The sequence below is a fragment of the Odontesthes bonariensis genome, chromosome 11, assembly GCF_027942865.1.
Source record: "Odontesthes bonariensis isolate fOdoBon6 chromosome 11, fOdoBon6.hap1, whole genome shotgun sequence".
Taxonomy (NCBI): domain Eukaryota; kingdom Metazoa; phylum Chordata; class Actinopteri; order Atheriniformes; family Atherinopsidae; genus Odontesthes; species Odontesthes bonariensis.
In genome coordinates, this window is record NC_134516.1 from 6,794,929 (window position 1) to 6,818,799 (window position 23,871).

The 23,871-nt window shown below is 47.2% G+C and overlaps 1 protein-coding gene across 1 annotated transcript in view; it reads left to right on the forward strand.

Annotated features, from left to right (window-relative positions):
- Positions 1-13,352, forward strand: part of LOC142391529 (von Willebrand factor D and EGF domain-containing protein) — a 49,896-nt gene extending 36,544 nt beyond the window's left edge. Inside the window, exons 23-34 of the mRNA XM_075477363.1 lie at positions 794-1,095; positions 1,141-1,684; positions 2,588-2,683; positions 2,769-2,864; positions 3,019-3,114; positions 4,717-4,812; positions 4,892-4,987; positions 5,087-5,182; positions 5,492-5,587; positions 10,808-10,903; positions 11,044-11,141; positions 12,687-13,352. Coding sequence (XP_075333478.1) covers positions 794-1,095; positions 1,141-1,684; positions 2,588-2,683; positions 2,769-2,864; positions 3,019-3,114; positions 4,717-4,812; positions 4,892-4,987; positions 5,087-5,182; positions 5,492-5,587; positions 10,808-10,903; positions 11,044-11,141; positions 12,687-12,707 — 1,733 coding nt within the window. The 3' untranslated portion in view covers positions 12,708-13,352. The remainder of the gene's footprint in view (positions 1-793; positions 1,096-1,140; positions 1,685-2,587; positions 2,684-2,768; positions 2,865-3,018; positions 3,115-4,716; positions 4,813-4,891; positions 4,988-5,086; positions 5,183-5,491; positions 5,588-10,807; positions 10,904-11,043; positions 11,142-12,686) is intronic.
- Positions 13,353-23,871: the final 10,519 nt, after the last annotated feature.

Consider the following 23,871-nt stretch of genomic DNA (forward strand, 5'->3'; position numbering starts at 1 on the left):
AATACAGGAAACATGCCTTCCAAACTCTATAGCTGTGTTCGCAACCGCATACTTCTCCTACTACTCCCACTAACGTTTTGAGTTAGTATGCAAGTTTGAGTAAGCGAGAAGTTCCCGGATGCATACTAGATTCTCCGAAATGTTGGGTATGCATCACGAGGTTACTACTCATACTCAAACTACCCAAGATGCAACGTAACGTGACGTCGCCGATCGTCATTTCCTGTCAAAACGGCAGTTTCAAGCTAGCTACAACGAGGGTAGGTTCACTTCCTGTTTTCAAAACAAAAGCACCAATTGTATGGTAATGGCTTTCTCTATGATAATAGGCAACGGGTATTTTATTTTGTGAAAATAACCGGAAGTGCGTTGCTCACTGCGGCTAGCTTTAGTAGCGCCGAATTCGTGGGAACAAAATTGTAAACAGCCGGTATTTTGTCAGGTTTTCAACACGTTGGGGATCTAAACGACTACTTTCTCACCTGAAAATGTTTCAAATGTTGCTAAAGTTTACAGAGTTTAGAGCTTAAGGGAAATCAGCTTCAGGCCGGCTGATTTCGGCTCAGGCAGGAGCGAAATGCATTGTGGGTAAACGCTCTGCATACTGTCTGATCGACGAGTATGTAGTATTTAGTATGCGGTTTCAAACACAGCCTATATGCAGCATTGCTTTAATTATAAACCCTGTGGAGAAATCTAAGGCTTTTGCAAAGTCTATAATTTCTAAGGCTGGATGATAACTGTTTAAGGGAGAGTGGAATAAGGCCCTAATTTGACCTCCTGTGTTTCCCAGTATCCAACCACCTCCCTCAGCAGCAGACACAGGGGAAGTCCAGCCGATCCTCCCTCAAAAGCAGCAGCAAAGCCTCCACGCTCCACCTGCCGAGCCTCCCCATCAGGCACAGCATCAAACGCCTTTCATCTGGAACCAGAGCGCACCGAGACAATCCAGCGCGTCAGGACCCTCCATCCGAGAGAGGAGCCGGGACAGGGAGGAGGGAGGCTGGGACACCGGTCGGTACCCTCCATGTCTCCAACCCCGGACAGGACGCCAGGATGTACGCCAGATCAAGAATCCCCGCTTTCAGAGAGTTGGTCCCAAAGGTGAGTAAATGTTTCTGTGCTGATGAGCAGCCACAGTTCTGGCCTCCAGTAACACTCCCCTCACTTCACTCCTTATCCCAGAAGTCTGAAGGAGCCCCGACTGATGCTCCATCCCTGAGGGTAACTGCGTCCCCTCCGTCTGACGGAGCGACGCACCCCAAACAGAAAGCCCGACCGCAGCTCCACCACGTCGCATCCACCCGGGCCAAACCCTGGACCCCTCCACGGCCCGCCCTCCCCCTCACCGCTGCCCTCACCGCTCTGTCCTTCTCGCTGTCCGAGTCTGACTTCTCCGCAGACGGAGACGAGGCCGAGCCCAGATCGGACGGCCCAGAGGCGCCGCAGACGGTGCCGGCGATACCCCCGACAACCCCGGTTAAGTCCGCGCACAGCTCCCCCCCACAGGGAGCTACGTCCCTCCAGGGGCGGGCCGAGAGCGGCACAACCGCCAGCAGACGGGTGGCGACCTGCGCCGAGCGGCCCTGCTTTCCTGGGGTCCAGTGCCAGCAAACAGAGGACGGGGGCTTTCGCTGTGGGCGGTGTCCTGTGGGACACACCGGAGACGGACGAACCTGCCAAGGTGAGCGTGGGCATCTGCCAGAGATGGGGACTCGAGTCACTGTGACTTGGACTCGAGTCGACTCGAGTCTCTGTTTTGATGACTTGTGACTTGACTTGACAAAAAAATAAAAGACTTGAGACTCGACTCGGACTTGGAATTTAAAGACTCGGCACTTGACTTGACTTGAGACACGATGACTTGAATGACTTGAGTGTTATTCAGTTCATGTTTTCAGTTTGAATATAAAATTAATAAATTAATTTTTAAAAATAATATGGATTACCCGGTAGGAGCGCAGGCTGAGAATGGCGTCATGATTGGATCCCTACCCTGTCAATAAGCCATGCCCTCTCTACATACCTTAGTGTTTATTGGAGAGAATAAACTCATATCAGATATGCATCAACATGTCAGCGGGACCGAGAGTCGTTGTCTTCGGCTTTCGTAATTACTATTTTGACGGCAAAAGACGAACAGCACAGTGCAAGACATGCGGCATCAACATCTCAGACAGCCAGACGACAACTTCCAACTTTGTTCGTCATTTCTGACCAGTAAGTGGTTGTCAAATTAGCTAATATTATCCTGTTAGCCTAGTTGGTAGTTAGCTAACGTTAGCTTGATCTGATACGGGGTGGACAGGTTGGACACATTGGCCAATGATGTTTACTGACAGTTACTTATATCTTTGTGTTTTCACTTTATTAACATCAGATTCTGCAGGTAAAATTGCGATAATAAGGTGACTTGACCTATTACAGGACTTGACTTGCCCAAGAAAAAATTACTTGGGACTTACTTGGGACTTGGTCCCATCTCTGGTATCTGCTCGGGTTTTACCTCGTAAAGTCGTCCTTAAGCAGCCCGACAGACGTTAAACTGACCCGTCAGAGGATTAACACCCAAATGGTTTGTTTGAAGCCGTCTGCAGACATCCGTGTGGCAGAAACATGGAGTGCGCGGCGCCCAACACGTGCCGCTGTAAGCCAGGCTACACGGGATCCAACTGTCAGACAGGTGAGATACAAAGCTGGGACGAATCATTTCAGCCTTTTAAACAGGTTCAGCTGGAAATCAGTTTGTTCTTTCTGCGTTTTATCAGCGATCTGTGAGCCGGAGTGTGTGAACGGGGGCGTTTGCATCGCTCCAGATGTGTGCCAGTGTCCCAGAGGTTTCCATGGAGACGTCTGTCAGGAAGGTAAAGCTCATCCAGTCGTGAATTTATTGTGATATATTTCTAAAAGGCTGCTTTTAGCATTGATCTGTTGCAGTTACATCACAGAACTTTTGCTCAGTAGGATGTATAATCTCACATTTAGGGTTTTTTATAACAAACATGTCCGTCTGTGCAGCTCTGTGCAGGTTAGCGTGTGAAAACGGAGGCACATGTGTGGGACCGCAGACGTGTTCCTGTCCTTACGGGTTCGTCGGACCCCGGTGTGAGACTTGTGAGTTCAAATTCTTTAAACTTCTCGTTCCATTTTTAAAAAATATCTTTAACCAAATTAAAAGTGTGAAATTCCCTCTAAACCTGAGGTGCTGCGCCCGTATGAAGGCATAGAGTCAAAGTTCTGCCATTCTTTTAAGTCTCTGAAGTCGCCTGCAGCTCTTTTTCTCTTCTCGAATTCTCAGTTTTCTTTTCACTTTTCCACCTCTTTCATGAAAACTTATGCCGGACATCTGGCGAGGAAACAGTCGGTCCAATCAATGCAGAACCGACTCAGGATTATCGCCACCGAATTAACTTCTTCTCCTCGCTTTAAGAGCCCTGAAAGACGAGCAGCGGTGTAATCGTGGTACCGCCTGTTCTGCTCATTCATCTTAAAAAGTTAAATTAGAAAATAGGTTTTCCTCAAGTATTTCCAATCCAATTTTATTTATAAAGCAACCTCAGTTGACCAAAGTGCTGTACAGAAAAATAAAAACAAAGAAATTAAAATAATAAAATACAAGAATAAATAAATATTTCCCTGAATTTAGTACCATCCATCGTTCCCTCAGTTCTGACCAGTGTCCCAGTCCCACAGCATGATGCTGCCACCACCGTGCTCCACTGTGGGGACGCTGTTCTTGGAAAAGAATTCCGCTTTTTCTGGCCACTCTTCAATAAAGCCCAGTTCTGTGGCGTGTTCACAGCTTACGTGGCCCCCTGGCCCCTCTGAGGCCTTACAGAACAGGTTTATATATCCAGAGATGCTGCCATACTTAGACTGGACCTTATTTAACCAACGATAGAACTTCTGAGGGTAACTGGTGGAGCCAGACCCTCTTTAGGCGGTTCAGTTGTCAGGTTACTGTCTAAAGGATGCCAGCTGAGGTGGTTCAGACATCTGGTCAGGAGGTTTGGGACATGTCCCACCGGGAGGAGGCCTCAGGGCAGACCTGGGGTTCTCTGTCTTTATGGGTCACATTTAAAACTGAATAAATTACACATCTGTTGTTTCTCCAAACCAGCCGGATGCATGTTTTTACTGAAGCAACATGTCAACCTTAAAGGGATAGTTCGCCTCTTTTGACATGAAGCTGTATGACATCCCATATCAGCAGCATCATTTCTGAACATCTTCTTACCCCCTGCTGCGTCCTGTGAGCAGAGTTCCAGCCTCGTTTTGGTGTTGATGAAGGTAGTCCGGCTAGTTGGCTGGGGTTTAAAAAATAAAGCGTTTTGCTTCTCAAAACAATATGCGTTCAACAGAGTAATACGAAGGGAGAGAAAATCGGGCCAATAGATTGTGAGGTGTGACTTTTTCCTGGAGAACGATTTTGTGATGCAAATGTATTACTCTGTTGAACGCATATTGTTTTGAGAAGCAAAACGCTTTATTTTTTAAACCCCAGCCAACTAGCCGGACTACCTTCATCAACACCAAAACGAGGCTGGAACTCTGCTCACAGGACGCAGCAGGGGGTAAGAAGATGTTCAGAAATGATGTTGCTGATATGGGATGTCATACAGCTTCATGTCAAAAGAGGCGAACTGTCCCTTTAATAGAAACACAGCTCATGTGGTCAGAAGCTCAGTCTGATGACGCTGCTTTTTGTCCCCGCAGTGGTCTGCGGCCGTCACTGCAACAACGGCGGCCGGTGCGCGTCCCCAGACGAGTGCACGTGTGTGCCGGGCTGGACGGGACCGTCCTGTGAGACCGGTGAGTGCAGGACGGGCAGCAGGTGTCCAGGTGAGGTTCACAGCCGCACTAACCCGGCGTCGCCTCCTCTGTGCCGCAGCTCTCTGCTCGCCCGTGTGTCTGAACGGAGGGATGTGCGTCCGCCCCGACGCCTGCGAGTGTCCTCCCGGTTTCTACGGAGCCCAGTGTCAGAACGGTAAGAGGCGGCGCTGTACGAGCACATCGGGACAGCCGAAGCCAACAGGAAAGCTTAAACTCCCCAGGTTTGACCCGTTTAATCCTCTCCCGCCTGCAGCCGTCTGCAGTCCGCCCTGTAAAAACGGCGGCGTGTGCATGAGGAACAGCGTCTGCTCGTGCCTGCAGGGATACACGGGGAAGCGCTGCGAGAAAAGTCAGTCCATCACTTTTACTCCTTTCCTTTACTCAATCCTAAACTCTCCTCAGCTTACCTCTGAAAAGGTTGTTCTTCCTTTATTCCACGTCTCTTTTCTCAAGGTAAAGGCAAATTTGATGAATTTATGGTCATTTTTCTTTGGATTCCAGGATGAGTTTCTACATTGAAGAAGCTAATGTGGCTCACGCCAAAAAATTAAACCTAAAAATGTTCATTTTTGTGTCATTCCGGTCATTAAAAGTTCAGTTTGTGCTTCACAAATGATCCCAGAGGAGCGAGCTTAGCGTGTTCCTCTCCCTCCTGCAGGCGTGTGCGAGCCCATGTGCATGAACGGCGGCAGGTGCGTCGGTCCTGATGTGTGCGACTGTCCGTCCGGCTGGCGAGGGAAGAGGTGTGACAAACGTAAGTCATGGAGCCAAACACACCGTACTCTGGGGTCCAACATGTTGAACACACGAACAGTTCCTCAGTTCTTACCAGATGTCCAGTTGAACTGAACAAACTTAGAGTGGGAGTGGGGGAGGGAGCAGTGTGAACTATAATATTAAAAAAAAAAAAATCTAAATCAAATTTATTTGTAGCACATTTCATGTACAAAACAGTTCAAAGTGCTTTACGTAAAATAAAAGCATTGCAGCGGGGAGTGGAAGAAGCATTAAAAATACATAAAAGAATATAAAGAGAAACAAATAAAATAATTTAAATGAATTTAAAAACAAGCAACAGTCCAGATAAATTCAAAGATATTTCATGCATAGACACATGAGAACAGAAATGTTTTTAACCTGGATTTAAAAATGTCTCCATTTGGTGAAAGTTTAATCTCCACTGGCAGTTTGTTCCACTTGTTTGCAGCATAACAGCTAAATGCTGCTTCTCCATGTTTAGTCTGGACTCTGGACTGGACCAGCTGACCTGAGTCCTTGGATCTCAGAGCTCTGCTGGCTTTATATTCTCTGAACACATCACAGATTGTAAACCATCAGCAGGCTTTTAAAATCTATTCTGTGACTGACTGGAAGCCAGAGTAAAGATTTTAAAGCTGCTGTGATGTGTTCAGATCTCTTAGTCCGGGTTAAAACTCCAGCAGCAGCGTTCTGGATGAGCTGCAGATGTTTAATGCTCTTTTTGGGAAGTCCAGTTAAAATAGCATTACAGTGATGGAGTCTATAATGTAGAGAGATGCTGAGCTGCTTCCGAAGATCCAAAAACCAGAGTCCTGAACGGCGGGACCAGGATCAGCAGGCGGGTAAATCCTCCACGAGCACTCGGCTCAGTTCCAGCATGGAAAGATGCAGCTCCGGGCTGAAAGGTGGAGGTGATCAGGAAGGCAGCAGCTGGAGCAACAGCCAATCAGGGAAAACAAAGAGAACCTAAAACAGGAAAACCCACAGACCCGAACAGGAGAGGTTTATAAGATCTACAGGGAAAGATTCTGTGGAACAACCTGCACATCTGCAGAAAAGCACGGGACAATGTGTCGTTTTCCCTTTAAAAGATGGAAATGGCATCTGTCTGCCAACAGCTCAGCTTGTTGTCACCACCTTTGAACCAGGAAAAAGTCTCACTGTGTACTTAATTCTTCTAAAAAAAAGAGGATTAAATATGTCAAAGTGTAACACCCGTTGTTTTCAGAGCCTAGTGCCGGAGATATTTATTAAATTAGCTGCGTTACAACCGCTGACGACTGACCATCCAGGTGACGTCTGTTCCCGGGAGCTCCGTGGTTATTTCAGCGGGACGACGCCAGACCTCATTCTGCAGGACTTCCAGCAGCTTCATCCACACAGAGTGTGTGAGCTCCACCGGCCTGCCTGCAGCCCACATCTGTCCACATCTGCCTCCTGCTGAACATGTTGGAGCATCATGAAGAGGAGAACCAGACAACAACAACAACCTGCTGGGACTGCTGAGCAGCTGAGATCTGGGATTCAGCAGGAATGGACCCAGATTCCTCTGAAAAACTTCCCAAAGCGTTTAAAAAGTGTCGTTAAAGGAAGCCGATGGAACAGGATCAGCTGTCTTTGGTTGTGTTGCTGCATCATATTTTATAGATTTCTACATGTTATCCAGATGTTGGGTCAGTGAAGACGTGGAAAATCTAAATTTAGTGGAAACTTTGTGAGAAATGTGCCAACAGATCATCTAAAGCTGAGCCCAAACTGCACTCAGGATGCAGCCCGCTGTTATTTTAAAAAGGGAAATCGACTCAAACGCACATTTTAAATGTAAAGTTTAAATGTAAGTACCTGGGTTAATTCGTGTTACTCCTGTTGTTCAGGTTCTCCACCGAGCAGCTAACTCAGAACAAAGCACACCTCATTCTTCATGAAACAAACGCAGAACAGCTTTCTTTTCAGGCAGATTAATGAACTGAGACACACATGTTGGCACTGCTGGGGCTCAGGTGAGCAGGTGAGCCACGCCCAGATATCCCAAAGAGACACAGAGAGGAGCCAGAAGCTCCAGCATGACCTGAGAAACAAAGCGACGGCACTGGTTTGGACATAATCATGGCAAAGAAGCCACATTTGAAGACAAATTAAAGCATAATTAAGAATATTTGTATTTGAATTCAGCCCAGAATCGACCTGAAACACTAGAATAAGGCAACAATCCCAGCCCATAAATTAGACTGGATTTAAGGTGAGAAACTGGCCTTCAGGCTACCTTTACACGGAAACGATCTGAAACCAAAACGCAAAAGTGGCGTTTCGTTTTCACTTTTAAATCTGCGTTTAGACGAGCGTTTTAGAGTGAAACTCTGCGTGCATACGGAAACGCAAAAGTGTGTGACGTTTCATATTTATCGATGCAGTAAACACGCCAGATGGCTAGGTGGCAACACTACCAAGATGCTTGTCACGTCATTTCTACGAGAAACGCAGTTTTGCGTTTTTCATCCTTTACACGGTGGCGCGACAGTGGAGTGTTTTCAAGAATTCCACTCTGGAGGGCGGGTTCACTTTTTTGCGTTTTCATGCCCCCAAAACGCCGTTACCATCTAAACGATATAGTGCATCCGCAAAAAGGTTTTGCGTTTTTAACCCGTTTTTGTTTCCATGTAAAGTGCCCCTCAGGCTTCTGAACTCTTCATCATCCGGCCTCTGCAGAGGAGCTTCACACGTGGAAATGTGTGAACGCAGGATGTCTGTGGTGAGGCCGACCTTCTGCCTCCAGAGGAGAAGGGATCCATCAGTCTGAAAGAAGAGCTGTTAGACTCCTCCATCAGTCTGAGAGAAGAGCTGTTAGACTCCTCCATCAGTCTGAAAGAAGAGCTGTTAGACTCCTCCATCAGTCTGAGAGAAGAGCTGCTAGACTCCTCCATCAGTCTGAGAGAAGAGCTGTTAGACTCCTCCATCAGTCTGAGAGAAGAGCTGTTAGACTCCTCCATCAGTCTGAAAGAAGAGCTGTTAGACTCCTCCATCAGTCTGAGAGAAGAGCTGCTAGACTCCTCCATCAGTCTGAAAGAAGAGCTGCTGGACTCCTCCATCAGTCTGAAAGAAGAGCTGCTGGACTCCTCCATCAGTCTGAAAGAAGAGCTGCTAGACTCCTCCATCAGTCTGAAAGAAGAGCTGTTAGACTCCTCCATCAGTCTGAAAGAAGAGCTGTTAGACTCCTCCATCAGTCTGAGAGAAGAGCTGTTAGACTCCTCCATCAGTCTGAAAGAAGAGCTGCTGGACTCCTCCATCAGTCTGAAAGAAGAGCTGTTAGACTCCTCCATCAGTCTGAAAGAAGAGCTGCTAGACTCCTCCATCAGTCTGAAAGAAGAGCTGTTAGACTCCTCCATCAGTCTGAGAGAAGAGCTGTTAGACTCCTCCATCAGTCTGAAAGAAGAGCTGTTAGACTCCTCCATCAGTCTGAAAGAAGAGCTGTTAGACTCCTCCATCAGTCTGAAAGAAGAGCTGTTAGACTCCTCCATCAGTCTGAGAGAAGAGCTGCTAGACTCCTCCATCAGTCTGAGAGAAGAGCTGTTAGACTCCTCCATCAGTCTGAAAGAAGAGCTGTTAGACTCCTCCATCAGTCTGAAAGAAGAGCTGCTAGACTCCTCCATCAGTCTGAAAGAAGAGCTGCTGGACTCCTCCATCAGTCTGAAAGAAGAGCTGCTGGACTCCTCCATCAGTCTGAAAGAAGAGCTGCTAGACTCCTCCATCAGTCTGAAAGAAGAGCTGCTGGACTCCTCCATCAGTCTGAAAGAAGAGCTGTTAGACTCCTCCATCAGTCTGAAAGAAGAGCTGCTGGACTCCTCCATCAGTCTGAAAGAAGAGCTGCTGGACTCCTCCATCAGTCTGAAAGAAGAGCTGTTAGACTCCTCCATCAGTCTGAAAGAAGAGCTGCTAGACTCCTCCATCAGTCTGAAAGAAGAGCTGCTAGACTCCTCCATCAGTCTGAGAGAAGAGCTGTTAGACTCCTCCATCAGTCTGAGAGAAGAGCTGCTAGACTCCTCCATCAGTCTGAAAGAAGAGCTGCTAGACTCCTCCATCAGTCTGAAAGAAGAGCTGTTAGACTCCTCCATCAGTCTGAAAGAAGAGCTGCTAGACTCCTCCATCAGTCTGAAAGAAGAGCTGCTAGACTCCTCCATCAGTCTGAAAGAAGAGCTGCTAGACTCCTCCATCAGTCTGAAAGAAGAGCTGCTGGACTCCTCCATCAGTCTGAAAGAAGAGCTGCTGGACTCCTCCATCAGTCTGAAAGAAGAGCTGCTAGACTCCTCCATCAGTCTGAAAGAAGAGCTGCTAGACTCCTCCATCAGTCTGAAAGAAGAGCTGCTAGACTCCTCCATCAGTCTGAGAGAAGAGCTGTTAGACTCCTCCATCAGTCTGAAAGAAGAGCTGTTAGACTCCTCCATCAGTCTGAAAGAAGAGCTGCTAGACTCCTCCATCAGTCTGAAAGAAGAGCTGCTAGACTCCTCCATCAGTCTGAAAGAAGAGCTGCTAGACTCCTCCATCAGTCTGAAAGAAGAGCTGTTAGACTCCTCCATCAGTCTGAAAGAAGAGCTGTTAGACTCCTCCATCAGTCTGAAAGAAGAGCTGTTAGACTCCTCCATCAGTCTGAAAGAAGAGCTGTTAGACTCCATCAGTCTGAGAGAAGAGCTGTTAGACTCCTCCATCAGTCTGAGAGAAGAGCTGCTGGACTCCTCCATCAGTCCACACCTGAACACCAGCAGCACTCACCTTTGTCTTGTTCTTCAAAGTAGTGAGGAAAGAAACGATGATGGCGCTCGGTCATTAAGAGCTTCACACGAGAGGAGAAGAACCTTAAATTCTGAATTTAACAGGGAGCCAGTGAAGAGAAGCTAAAGCTGGAGAAATGTGATCTCTGCTGAATAATTACATCAGTTATCATCCTTTTTAACCCTGTAAAGCCTCAACTTATTTCACACATATGACTTAATCATCTTAATCATATTCAAACAACATAATATTAATAAGAATTCTGCCCATTTCATGAAAATAAATAGAATGAAAGACTTAAGATATTTAACTTTTATTTATTGGGCTTTTATTTCACTAAATCCATGAAAATGATGCATCTTTTCTATCATCAGTGCAGTATTTCACTTTATACGGGCACTGCTTTTGTGTAAAGGCTCTAAATGTAAGATATAAATGTGTTGCCCCTCAGCCAGCTGTCTCCAGAAGTGCCTGAACGGAGGCGAGTGCGTGGGTCCGAACGCCTGCCACTGCGCCCGTGGGTGGCAGGGCACGCTGTGCCAGATCCGTGAGTACTAAACCCAGCAAAGTGGGGCTTTTTTTTTAGTCCCGCTTCCCTCTTTGTGCTCTGATGAAGGTCAGGAGTTGATCAGGTTGCAGATCTTCTTTAAAGTGGTTTAATTGGAACTAAAAAGTGCATTTTCTCAGCTCTCTGTGAACAGAAGTGTCTGTACGGCAGTCGCTGTGTTCGGCCCAACGTCTGCGCCTGCAGGAGCGGATTCTCGGGCTCCCTGTGCTCCAAGAGGGTAAGAAGGACCAGTTCCACTTGGACCCTTGTTCTGCAATATTAAGCCGCCGCAATTAAACGCAACAAACACATTTTCAACCCGTCAGCAGGCGAGCCGACGTGCGAATAAAGCAACATATTCTGGATCATTTGGTGAGAGACAGGTTAGCTCCTGTGGATACGTTCAGATCCCTACTATGGGCACAAAGAGGAGCCTCACCTGCTAACGATCAGAAAAGAGTTTCTAAATTATCCAGAATCAGACAAACAATGGACAACACACACTAAAAGGGACTCAAAAACAGTCATAAAGACATCAAACGGTCAAACTGTGACGTCAAAGACAGAAAGCAAAGTCATATAATCCAGACAAGAAAGATAGAATTATAATAATTAAACAGTTAAATTATACATGAGCAAAAAAAAGAAACAAATAAATGGCCAAAAATGGATGTTTGAGAAAAAGGAAACACTTTAAAGGACCAAAAAGAGACGTAAAATCATCTTAAAGATACAAAAAAAACACTTTTAAGAACCCACAAAATAACCCAAATAAGATGAAAGCAACAATTATACCTACAAGAGACAGAATAAACAGACATTATGATCAAATGAGCTAAATTAATCAAATCTGAAGACAGAAAATGACAAAAAATAGAATGAAAAAAAACATTAAAAAGGACAAAAAAGAGGGGGAAACAAACTTACAGAAAAAGATCAAATAATGATACAAATTAAAAAAAATGAATCACCAAATATGTCAGAAAAGGTGTTTAAATAAACCAAAAACACAAATAGCAGAAGTTAAATAATGTTAAAGACTAAGAAAATAAGCCAAATAAGACGAAACACCAACTCGGACACAATGGTAAATGATTAAAATGGCATGAAAATGACCAAAAAGAGAAAAATTAGTTCCTGTATTATAAAAACACAAGAAAGATTCACGTAACCGGACAGAAAATGATGCAAAACAACCAAAAAAATGTGTTTAACATGTCAAAAAAAATCCAAAACAAACCCAAAAATGTCAGAAAAGGTGTTTAAAGAAACCAAAAACACAAATAGCAGAAGTTAAATAATGTTAAAGACTAAGAAAATAACCCTAATGAGATTAAAGCAACAATTATACCTACAAGAGACAGAATAAAGACATGATCAAAAGAGCTAAATTAATCAAATCTGAAGACACAAAATGACAAAAAAAGAGGGAAAAACAAACTTACAGAAAAAGATCAAGTAATGATACAAATTAAAAAAAATGAATCACAAAAAATGTCAGAAAATGTGTTTAAATAAACCAAAAACACAAAGAGCAGAAGTTAAATAATGTTAAAGACTAAGAAAATAAGCCAAATGAGACAAAACACCAACTCAGACACAAAGGTAAAGGATTAAAATGGCATGAAAATGACCAAAAAGAGAAAAATGAGTTCCTGTATTATAAAAAAACAAGAAAGATTCACATAACAGGACAGAAAATGATGCAAAACAACCAAATAAATGTGTTTAACATGTCATAAATGTCTCTTTTGTGATAACCTGGGACCTCCTGTCGTTCCAGCTGCCCATCGCCGGAGGCTGACGTCCAGCCGAGCCGCTGAACGGGAAAGATTCCGGCGCAGCTTTCAGTTCCACAGCCAGCCGTAACTGTAAATACGTCCGTGTTCAGGTTCTCCAGCACAAATCCAAACCTCTCCATGAGTATTTATTTATTTTGTCACTTATTTCTTGCTGTATATATCTTAATCAGTGTAATCTATTGTCTTTTTTAACCAAAAAAAAAAAAATCCCTGTTTACTGGTTGTTTTGTAAGAAAATAAACATCCTTCAGAGGTGCAGATTTCTGATTAAATCAGTTTATTTCCTGAAACAAAAGCTGGAGTCAGCTTGGTTGTCATTAAAACACTGAAATGAAGCGAGTAATTCTGTATTGATCACCAAATGGGACATTATTTTGCAGCATAAAGGCTGAAAACAGTGAGTAATCATGAGTTATTAGAGCTCATGTGATGGTTTTAAACATTTAAATGACTCTCTGGGGGTTCACCTTTTTGTGGGAGCACATGTTTTAACTTTGTGAGTAGTAATGTGAGGAACTGAAGTAAAATATGTTGAATAAAGTTTTCCAAACTCATTTGGTCGATGTGAATCAAACAGGACGGATCGGTCAGGTGATCAGGGAAGATGTGGAGCTCCACCTGCGGGTGCTTCTGCTTTACTGGCTGCTTCGGGGCTGCAGCAGCAAAGAGGCATTTGACTTTGCTGCAGGAGCCAAGACAAGTTCATGGCCGGCAGGTCGGGGCCACAGGGGCCGCGAGGAAAGGAGGATTAAGAGATTAACATTAGCTCTGCTCTAATTCAGAGACCTTCTTTGTTTCCTGGGTCGGAGACTTTCTGCGGGATGTTCCTTTAAACGTCTTTATTATGCCGCTGCTAAAATGTTCTTCTCATAGTGACGGAGGACTTCTCTGCTAAATGTTTTCCCTCTTTGGCCTCCGGTGGAAAGACAGAGAGAGAGAGAGAGAGAATTAATGAGGATTTACTGCCCTCTGGTGGCCACAGTTATAATCATGTCAAAAGCGTACAGAAACCGTGTAAAAAATGAATAAACTGGTGGAAAATAAGTAGACTGCTTGTTGCTCTGTGTCTGAGCAAAGCTAAGTGGAGCTCTGAATGTCATACAGCTTCATGTCAAAAGAGGCGAACTATCGCTTTAATCTGTGAAAAAAAAGAAAAGTCTCGACTTTAAAAGGTGAAAAACTTATTGTGACATCAGGAGCTCCCCAAACAACAGACACATCATCCCATTTCTCAATAAAAGGTGTTCTGAGCCGTTCTTTTGGATATTTTGGTCACATGACTGATGCAGCTGATTCCGTCACACGACAGAATCTTCGAACCAGCAGAAATAAGCGCTTATATTTACTTCTTTTTGTTATTGTCACACATGATTCATTCGTTTCTGGACGGGAAACGTGTAATTTGGCCATTTTTAAAGTGAAACTTTGAGACGGGGCTTTTGTTGCGTCTTCATCAACATAATTTCACCATCAATAACAGGAACCTCGAATCACCACCACCGACAGCTCAGATCTGCTGCTGTGGAAGGTTAGCATGAAGCTCTGAACTGAGTGGAGGTCAAATCGCATCTAATGGCAGCTGAAAGTCCAATTCAATTCATTTTTATTTACAAAGCGCCAAATACAACAAATTTCATCTCAAGGCACTTAAATAATAAAGTCCAATTCAAGCCAATTTGAATTCAATTCATTGTAATTATAATTAATTCATTCATATAGAGCCAATTCAAAAACAGTTTCCCAGCTAAGGAAACCAACAGATTGCACCGAAACTTGTCTTCAGTCCAATCTCCTGTCCTGAGCGTGCCTGAGGCGACTGTGGAAAGGAACGACTCCTTTTTAACATGAAGAAACCTCTGGCAGAACCAGAACCAGAACCAGGAAGGGTGGCCATCCGCCTCCACCAGCTCACTGGAAAAAATGCCCCTCCAAAAATAAGTAAACAACAACAAATAAAAGACGTTTTTGCTTGAAATAAGCAAAAAAAATCTGCCAATGGAACTAGTGAAAATCGGCTTGTCGAGATTTCTTGAAATAAGATGTGATATTTAGGACTTTTGAGATAAAAGTGATCTTGAAATTAGCTTAAAAGCCTCTTCAAATGTAAAAAAAAAAAAAAAGCTTGTTTCATATGAAATCAGACTCAAAATAATTTGTTTTCAAGACTTTTTCATTTACCAAGATATTCCAGATGTATTGTATTAAAACAAGTCCCTATATCTGGCTGAAATGGTGCTTGTTAGGCAATTGTGTCTTATATTAAGTGTAATGAGATATTTTGACTAGAAATTAGACAAATATACTTGGTAAGACTTTGATTTTTTCCACTGTAACACCATTCACAGGATATTGTGGGAGAGAAATGTCGTGACAAGGCCTAATTACATCGTGTGCTTTGTTGTTCGGTTCATATGAATATTGTTTAAGATTAGAATGAGCTTGTTTACGATAATGGCAAAAGCCAGGCGCCAGAGAGAGATTGGGGCTTGAGCCACGTATGCAGTGTATGATCCAGAACGGTATAAAAGGTTGTCACAAATTGAGGTCAGAGGGAACTTCCGGACAATCTGTATGCACATGTTTCTGTGACGGTTTGTTCAAATAAACTTCCCCATGAGAGGCTGACCAACGCGGATTCAACTCCTTTTCTCCACTACAATATCTGTCGGAACAGGGAAACACGAGTTAATGACCACAATAATGGGGGGGGGCGGGGGGCGGGGGGGGCTGGAGCCTATCCCAGCAGTCAATGGGCGAGAGGCAGGGTACACCCTGGACAGGCCGCCAGGGCCGGACATAATATCATTTGAGAAATTAAACGGGGGGGAAAAAAAGGAAAGTGAGGAAAGGTGTGACAGATGAACCCCAGCAGGCTGGGCCTATAGCAGCTTAACTATGGGATGTTTCAGGCTCACCTGAGCCATCCCTAACTATAAGCTTTATCAGAAAGAAAAGTTTTAAGCCTAAACTTAAAGGTAGAAAGGGTGTCTGCTTCCTGGACATTTACTGGCAGCTGGTTCCACAGAGAGGGGCCTGATAACTGAAGGCTCTGCCTCCCAAACTGGCAGCTGGTTCCACAGAGAGGGGCCTGATAACTGAAGGCTCTGCCTCCCAAACTGGCAGCTGGTTCCACAGAGAGGGGCCTGATAACTGAAGGCTCTGCCTCCCAAACTGGCAGCTGGTTCCTCAGAGAGGGGCCTGATAACTGAAGGCTCTGCCTCCCAAACTGGCAGCTGGTTCCACAGAGAGGGGCCTGATAACTGAAGGCTCTGCCTCCCAAACTGGCAGCTGGTTCCACAGAGAGGGGCCTGATAACTGAAGGCTCTGCCTCCCAAACTGGCAGCTGCTTCCACAGAGAGGGGCCTGATAACTGAAGGCTCTGCCTCCCAAACTGGCAGCTGGTTCCTCAGAGAGGGGCCTGATAACTGAAGGCTCTGCCTCCCAAACTGGCAGCTGGTTCCTCAGAGAGGGGCCTGATAACTGAAGGCTCTGCCTCCCAAACTGGCAGCTGGTTCCACAGAGAGGGGCCCGATAACTGAAGGCTCTGCCTCCCAAACTGGCAGCTGGTTCCACAGAGAGGGGCCCGATAACTGAAGGCTCTGCCTCCCAAACTGGCAGCTGGTTCCACAGAGAGGGGCCCGATAACTGAAGGCTCTGCCTCCCAAACTGGCAGCTGCTTCCACAGAGAGGGGCCTGATAACTGAAGGCTCTGCCTCCCAAACTGGCAGCTGGTTCCTCAGAGAGGGGCCCGATAACTGAAGGCTCTGCCTCCCAAACTGGCAGCTGGTTCCACAGAGAGGGGCCTGATAACTGAAGGCTCTGCCTCCCAAACTGGCAGCTGGTTCCTCAGAGAGGGGCCTGATAACTGAAGGCTCTGCCTCCCAAACTGGAAGCTGGTTCCACAGAGAGGGGCCCGATAACTGAAGGCTCTGCCTCCCAAACTGGCAGCTGGTTCCACAGAGAGGGGCCCGATAACTGAAGGCTCTGCCTCCCAAACTGGCAGCTGGTTCCACAGAGAGGGGCCCGATAACTGAAGGCTCTGCCTCCCAAACTGGCAGCTGGTTCCACAGAGAGGGGCCCGATAACTGAAGGCTCTGCCTCCCAAACTGGCAGCTGCTTCCACAGAGAGGGGCCCGATAACTGAAGGCTCTGCCTCCCAAACTGGCAGCTGGTTCCTCAGAGAGGGGCCTGATAACTGAAGGCTCTGCCTCCCAAACTGGCAGCTGGTTCCACAGAGAGGGGCCTGATAACTGAAGGCTCTGCCTCCCAAACTGGCAGCTGGTTCCACAGAGAGGGGCCTGATAACTGAAGGCTCTGCCTCCCAAACTGGCAGCTGGTTCCACAGAGAGGGGCCTGATAACTGAAGGCTCTGCCTCCCAAACTGGCAGCTGGTTCCACAGAGAGGGGCCTGATAACTGAAGGCTCTGCCTCCCAAGCTGGCAGCTGGTTCCACAGAGAGGGGCCTGATAACTGAAGGCTCTGCCTCCCAAACTGGCAGCTGGTTCATGCGGAGAGGAGCCTGATAACTGAAGGCTCTGCCTCCCAAACTGGCAGCTGGTTCATGCGGAGAGGAGCCTGATAACTGAAGGCTCTGCCTCCCAAACTGGCAGCTGGTCCCACAGAGAGGGGCCTGATAACTAAAGGCTCTGCCTCCCAAACTGGCAGCTGGTTCCACAGAGAGGGGCCTGATAACTAAAGGCTCTGCCTCCCAAACTAGCAGCTGGTCCCAAAGAGAGGGGCCTGATAACTGAAGGCTCTGCCTCCTAAACTGACAGCTGGTCCCAAAGAGAGGGGCCTGATAACTGAAGGCTCTGCCTCCCAAACTGGCAGCTGGTTCCACAGAGAGGGGCCTGATAACTGAAGGCTCTGCCTCCTAAACTGGCAGCTGGTTCCACAGAGAGGGGCCTGATAACTGAAGGCTCTGCCTCCCAAACTGGCAGCTGGTTCCTCAGAGAGGGGCCTGATAACTGAAGGCTCTGCCTCCCAAACTGGCAGCTGGTTCCACAGAGAGGGGCCTGATAACTGAAGGCTCTGCCTCCCAAACTGGCAGCTGGTTCCACAGAGAGGGGCCTGATAACTGAAGGCTCTGCCTCCCAAACTGGAAGCTGGTTCCACAGAGAGGGGCCCGATAACTGAAGGCTCTGCCTCCCAAACTGGCAGCTGGTTCCACAGAGAGGGGCCCGATAACTGAAGGCTCTGCCTCCCAAACTGGCAGCTGGTTCCACAGAGAGGGGCCCGATAACTGAAGGCTCTGCCTCCCAAACTGGCAGCTGGTTCCACAGAGAGGGGCCCGATAACTGAAGGCTCTGCCTCCCAAACTGGCAGCTGCTTCCACAGAGAGGGGCCCGATAACTGAAGGCTCTGCCTCCCAAACTGGCAGCTGGTTCCTCAGAGAGGGGCCTGATAACTGAAGGCTCTGCCTCCCAAACTGGCAGCTGGTTCCACAGAGAGGGGCCTGATAACTGAAGGCTCTGCCTCCCAAACTGGCAGCTGGTTCCACAGAGAGGGGCCTGATAACTGAAGGCTCTGCCTCCCAAACTGGCAGCTGGTTCCACAGAGAGGGGCCTGATAACTGAAGGCTCTGCCTCCCAAACTGGCAGCTGGTTCCACAGAGAGGGGCCTGATAACTGAAGGCTCTGCCTCCCAAGCTGGCAGCTGGTTCCACAGAGAGGGGCCTGATAACTGAAGGCTCTGCCTCCCAAACTGGCAGCTGGTTCATGCGGAGAGGAGCCTGATAACTGAAGGCTCTGCCTCCCAAACTGGCAGCTGGTTCATGCGGAGAGGAGCCTGATAACTGAAGGCTCTGCCTCCCAAACTGGCAGCTGGTCCCACAGAGAGGGGCCTGATAACTAAAGGCTCTGCCTCCCAAACTGGCAGCTGGTTCCACAGAGAGGGGCCTGATAACTAAAGGCTCTGCCTCCCAAACTAGCAGCTGGTCCCAAAGAGAGGGGCCTGATAACTGAAGGCTCTGCCTCCTAAACTGACAGCTGGTCCCAAAGAGAGGGGCCTGATAACTGAAGGCTCTGCCTCCCAAACTGGCAGCTGGTTCCACAGAGAGGGGCCTGATAAGTGAAGGCTCTGCCTCCTAAACTGGCAGCTGGTTCCACAGAGAGGGGCCTGATAACTGAAGGCTCTGCCTCCCAAACTGGCAGCTGGTTCCTCAGAGAGGGGCCTGATAACTGAAGGCTCTGCCTCCCAAACTGGCAGCTGGTTCCACAGAGAGGGGCCTGATAACTGAAGGCTCTGCCTCCCAAACTGGCAGCTGGTTCCACAGAGAGGGGCCTGATAACTGAAGGCTCTGCCTCCCAAACTGGCAGCTGGTTCCACAGAGAGGGGCCTGATAACTGAAGGCTCTGCCTCCCAAACTGGCAGCTGGTTCCTCAGAGAGGGGCCTGATAACTGAAGGCTCTGCCTCCCAAACTGGCAGCTGGTTCCTCAGAGAGGGGCCTGATAACTGAAGGCTCTGCCTCCCAAACTGGCAGCTGGTTCCACAGAGAGGGGCCCGATAACTGAAGGCTCTGCCTCCCAAACTGGCAGCTGCTTCCACAGAGAGGGGCCCGATAACTGAAGGCTCTGCCTCCCAAACTGGCAGCTGGTTCCACAGAGAGGGGCCCGATAACTGAAGGCTCTGCCTCCCAAACTGGCAGCTGCTTCCACAGAGAGGGGCCCGATAACTGAAGGCTCTGCCTCCCAAACTGGCAGCTGGTTCCTCAGAGAGGGGCCCGATAACTGAAGGCTCTGCCTCCCAAACTGGCAGCTGGTTCCACAGAGAGGGGCCCGATAAATGAAGGCTCTGCCTCCCAAACTGGCAGCTGGTTCCTCAGAGAGGGGCCTGATAACTGAAGGCTCTGCCTCCCAAACTGGAAGCTGGTTCCACAGAGAGGGGCCCGATAACTGAAGGCTCTGCCTCCCAAACTGGCAGCTGGTTCCACAGAGAGGGGCCCGATAACTGAAGGCTCTGCCTCCCAAACTGGCAGCTGGTTCCACAGAGAGGGGCCCGATAACTGAAGGCTCTGCCTCCCAAACTGGCAGCTGATTCCTCAGAGAGGGGCCCGATAACTGAAGGCTCTGCCTCCCAAACTGGCAGCTGCTTCCACAGAGAGGGGCCTGATAACTGAAGGCTCTGCCTCCCAAACTGGCAGCTGGTTCCTCAGAGAGGGGCCTGATAACTGAAGGCTCTGCCTCCCAAACTGGCAGCTGGTTCCACAGAGAGGGGCCTGATAACTGAAGGCTCTGCCTCCCAAACTGGCAGCTGGTTCCACAGAGAGGGGCCTGATAACTGAAGGCTCTGCCTCCCAAACTGGCAGCTGGTTCCACAGAGAGGGGCCTGATAACTGAAGGCTCTGCCTCCCAAGCTGGCAGCTGGTTCCACAGAGAGGGGCCTGATAACTGAAGGCTCTGCCTCCCAAACTGGCAGCTGGTTCCACAGAGGGGCCTGATAACTGAAGGCTCTGCCTCCCAAACTGGCAGCTGGTTCATGCGGAGAGGAGCCTGATAACTGAAGGCTCTGCCTCCCAAACTGGCAGCTGGTCCCACAGAGAGGGGCCTGATAACTAAAGGCTCTGCCTCCCAAACTGGCAGCTGGTTCCACAGAGAGGGGCCTGATAACTAAAGGCTCTGCCTCCCAAACTAGCAGCTGGTCCCAAAGAGAGGGGCCTGATAACTGAAGGCTCTGCCTCCTAAACTGACAGCTGGTCCCAAAGAGAGGGGCCTGATAACTGAAGGCTCTGCCTCCCAAACTGGCAGCTGGTTCCACAGAGAGGGGCCTGATAAGTGAAGGCTCTGCCTCCTAAACTGGCAGCTGGTTCCACAGAGAGGGGCCTGATAAGTGAAGGCTCTGCCTCCCAAACTGGCAGCTGGTCCCAAAGAGAGGGGCCTGATAACTGAAGGCTCTGCCTCAGTCTGAGAGCAAAGTGCTCTGTTAGGAAAATATCTTATAATGAGATCTTTAGTAACTCCATCTTTCTGTCAGAAACTTAATAAAAATGACAACCTGAAGGTCAGCGTGAGCTTTCACAGCAGCCCACACACACGGGTATTTATATCCATCCCCAAAGATGGCACTGGGCAAGGTGGAGGAGGAGGTGGAGGAGGGTGGTGTGCGTGTCCATTATGGTGGGACGGGACGAGCTGGTACACCTGGACTGTTCACTCAGGGAGGCTCAGAGCTGACGGCCAAAGCAGCAAAGTTATCCTTTACGGCCTGGATGCCAACAGACTCACTGCTGAGGCAGTAGTGATCAGCAGCAGCGTCAGAGAGGATTAAAACCGAGAGAAACCGTTTTTATTTCGGTACCACAGGTGATTCAAATCCTGTAAGAATAAGAATTAGAACAAAGCAGGTAAACACAGCCTCAGATGAACGAGAACACATGGATTCAACAGACTGAACCAAAACACAGAAGCAGAGTGTGAGAAACTATGGCTGTGTTCCAAACCGCATACTTCTCCTACTACTCATACTAACTTTCTGAGTTAGTGTGCGAATTTGAGTAAGCGAGAAGTACCCGGATGCATACTAGATTCTCCGAAATGTTGGGTATGCATCATGAGGTTACTACTCATACTCAAACTACCCAAGATGCAACGTAACGTGACGTCGCCGATCGTCATTTCCTGTCAAAACGGCAGTTTCAAGCTAGCTACAACGAGGGTAGGTTCACTTCCTGTTTTCAAAACAAAAGCACCAATTGTATGGTAATGGCTTTCCCTATGATAAAAGCCAACGGGTATTTTATTTTGTGAAAATAACCGGAACTGCGTTGCTCACTGCGGCTAGCTTTAGTAGCGCCGAATTCGTGGGACCAAAATTGTAAACAGCCGGTATTTTGTCAGGTTTTCAACACGTTGGGGATCTAAACGACTACTTTCTCTCCTGATAATGTTTCAAATGTTGCTAAAGTTTACAGCTTAAGCGAAATCAGCTTCAGGCCGGCTGATTTCGGCTCGGGCAGGAGCGACATGCATTGTGGGTAAACGCTCTGCATACTGTCTGATCGATCAGTATGCAGTATGTAGTATGCAGTGTGCAGTGTGCAGTATGTAGTATGCAATATGCAGTATGTAGTATGCAGTATGTAGTATGCAGTATGCAGTATGTAGTATGCAATATGCAATATGTAGTATGTAGTATGCAGTATGCAGTATGTAGTATGCAGTATGCAGTATGTAGTATGCAATATGCAGTATGTAGTATGCAGTATGTAGTATGCAGTATGTAGTATGTAGTATGCAGTATGCAGTATGTAGTATGCAATATGCAGTATGTAGTATGCAGTATGCAGTATGTAGTATGCAATATGCAGTATGTAGTATGCAGTATGTAGTATGCAGTATGCAGAATGTAGTATGCAGTATGTGGTTTCGAACACAGCCTAAGTGCCTAACTCACTGCTTCCACAGTAATTAAGAGGCAGCCAGGAGCTGCTGATCAATGCTCTGATTAACTGATCATCAGTCAGTGTGAGCAGCTCCATAAAAGCAGGAGTTATGTCAGTTTATTCAGGTGTGTGTTAGCACGATGCCAAGGAGGAAAGACATCAGCAGCTGCTGCTGCCCATCAACCTGGGAAGGGTTATAAGGCCGTTTCCAAACTATCTGGAGTCCATCGTTCTACAGAGAGAAAGATTATTCACAGGTGGAAAACATTCAGGACAGCTGTCAATCTTCCCAGGAGTGGACGTCCCAGCAAGGTCACCCCAAGGTCAGAAACCCAAGAGCTACATCTCAGACTCTGCGGGCCTCAGTCAGCATGTTAAAGGTTAAAGGTCACCCCAAGGTCAGAAACCCAAGAGCTACATCTCAGACTCTGCAGGCCTCAGTTAGCATGTTAAAGGTTAAAGGTCACCCCAAGGTCAGAAACCCAAGAGCTACATCTCAGACTCTGCGGGCCTCAGTTAGCATGTTAAAGGTTAAAGGTCACCCCAAGGTCAGAAACCCAAGAGCTACATCTCAGACTCTGCGGGCCTCAGTTAGCATGTTAAAGGTTAAAGGTCACCCCAAGGTCAGAAACCCAAGAGCTACATCTCAGACTATGCAGGCCTCAGTTAGCATGTTAAAGGTTAAAGGTCACCCCAAGGTCAGAAACCCAAGAGCTACATCTCAGACTCTGCAGGCCTCAGTTAGCATGTTAAAGGTTAAAGGTCACCCCAAGGTCAGAAACCCAAGAGCTACATCTCAGACTCTGCAGGCCTCAGTTAGCATGTTAAAGGTTAAAGGTCACCCCAAGGTCAGAAACCCAAGAGCTACATCTCAGACTCTGCAGGCCTCAGTTAGGATGTTAAAGGTTAAAGGTCACCCCAAGGTCAGAAACCCAAGAGCTACATCTCAGACTCTGCGGGCCTCAGTTAGCATGTTAAAGGTTAAAGGTCACCCCAAGGTCAGAAACCCAAGAGCTACATCTCAGACTCTGCGGGCCTCAGTTAGCATGTTAAAGGTTAAAGGTCACCCCAAGATCAGAAACCAGTCAGAGTCCAGACCTCAGCCTACCTGAGACCTTCAGAGAGCTGTGCAGAAACCAGAGCTGCAAACCTCAATGAGCTGAAGGAGTGGGCCGAGATTCCTCCTCTGAATCAGTGGTCACCTCGTACTGATGTTCATGAAGCGTTTTATTTTAACCACCGTTTCCTTTTCCATAAGAGCTAAATAAACTAAAACAAATTGTCGTGTTTAAATTTTTTTTTTTATATGTCATTCTATGAAGCAGAACCAGAAAGCCCGGCCAGGCTGCACCTCACTGTACAACGTGAGACTGAAGTCGCCCGGCTGGCAAACATCATCATGAGGGTGACAGAGAGAAGAGATCATTGCACACTCCGGTCGATTTATGAGCAGGCCGACCCATTACATATCCTCTGTTTGCCCTCTGATGGATGCCTACATTCCTGAGGAACTCTACTCTGCGGGCACCATTATTATCATCATTATTATTACTGTTATTATTATTATTATTATATCGTTATCATTATTATTATCATCATTATTATTACTGTTATTATTATTATTATTATTATATCGTTATCATTATTATCATCATTATTATTACTGTTATTATTATTATTATTATATCATTATTATCATTATTATGGTTATTATTATTATTATTATTATTATTATTCTCATTGTTGTTGTTATTATAACTATCCCAACACATCCTCCCTGCTCTGG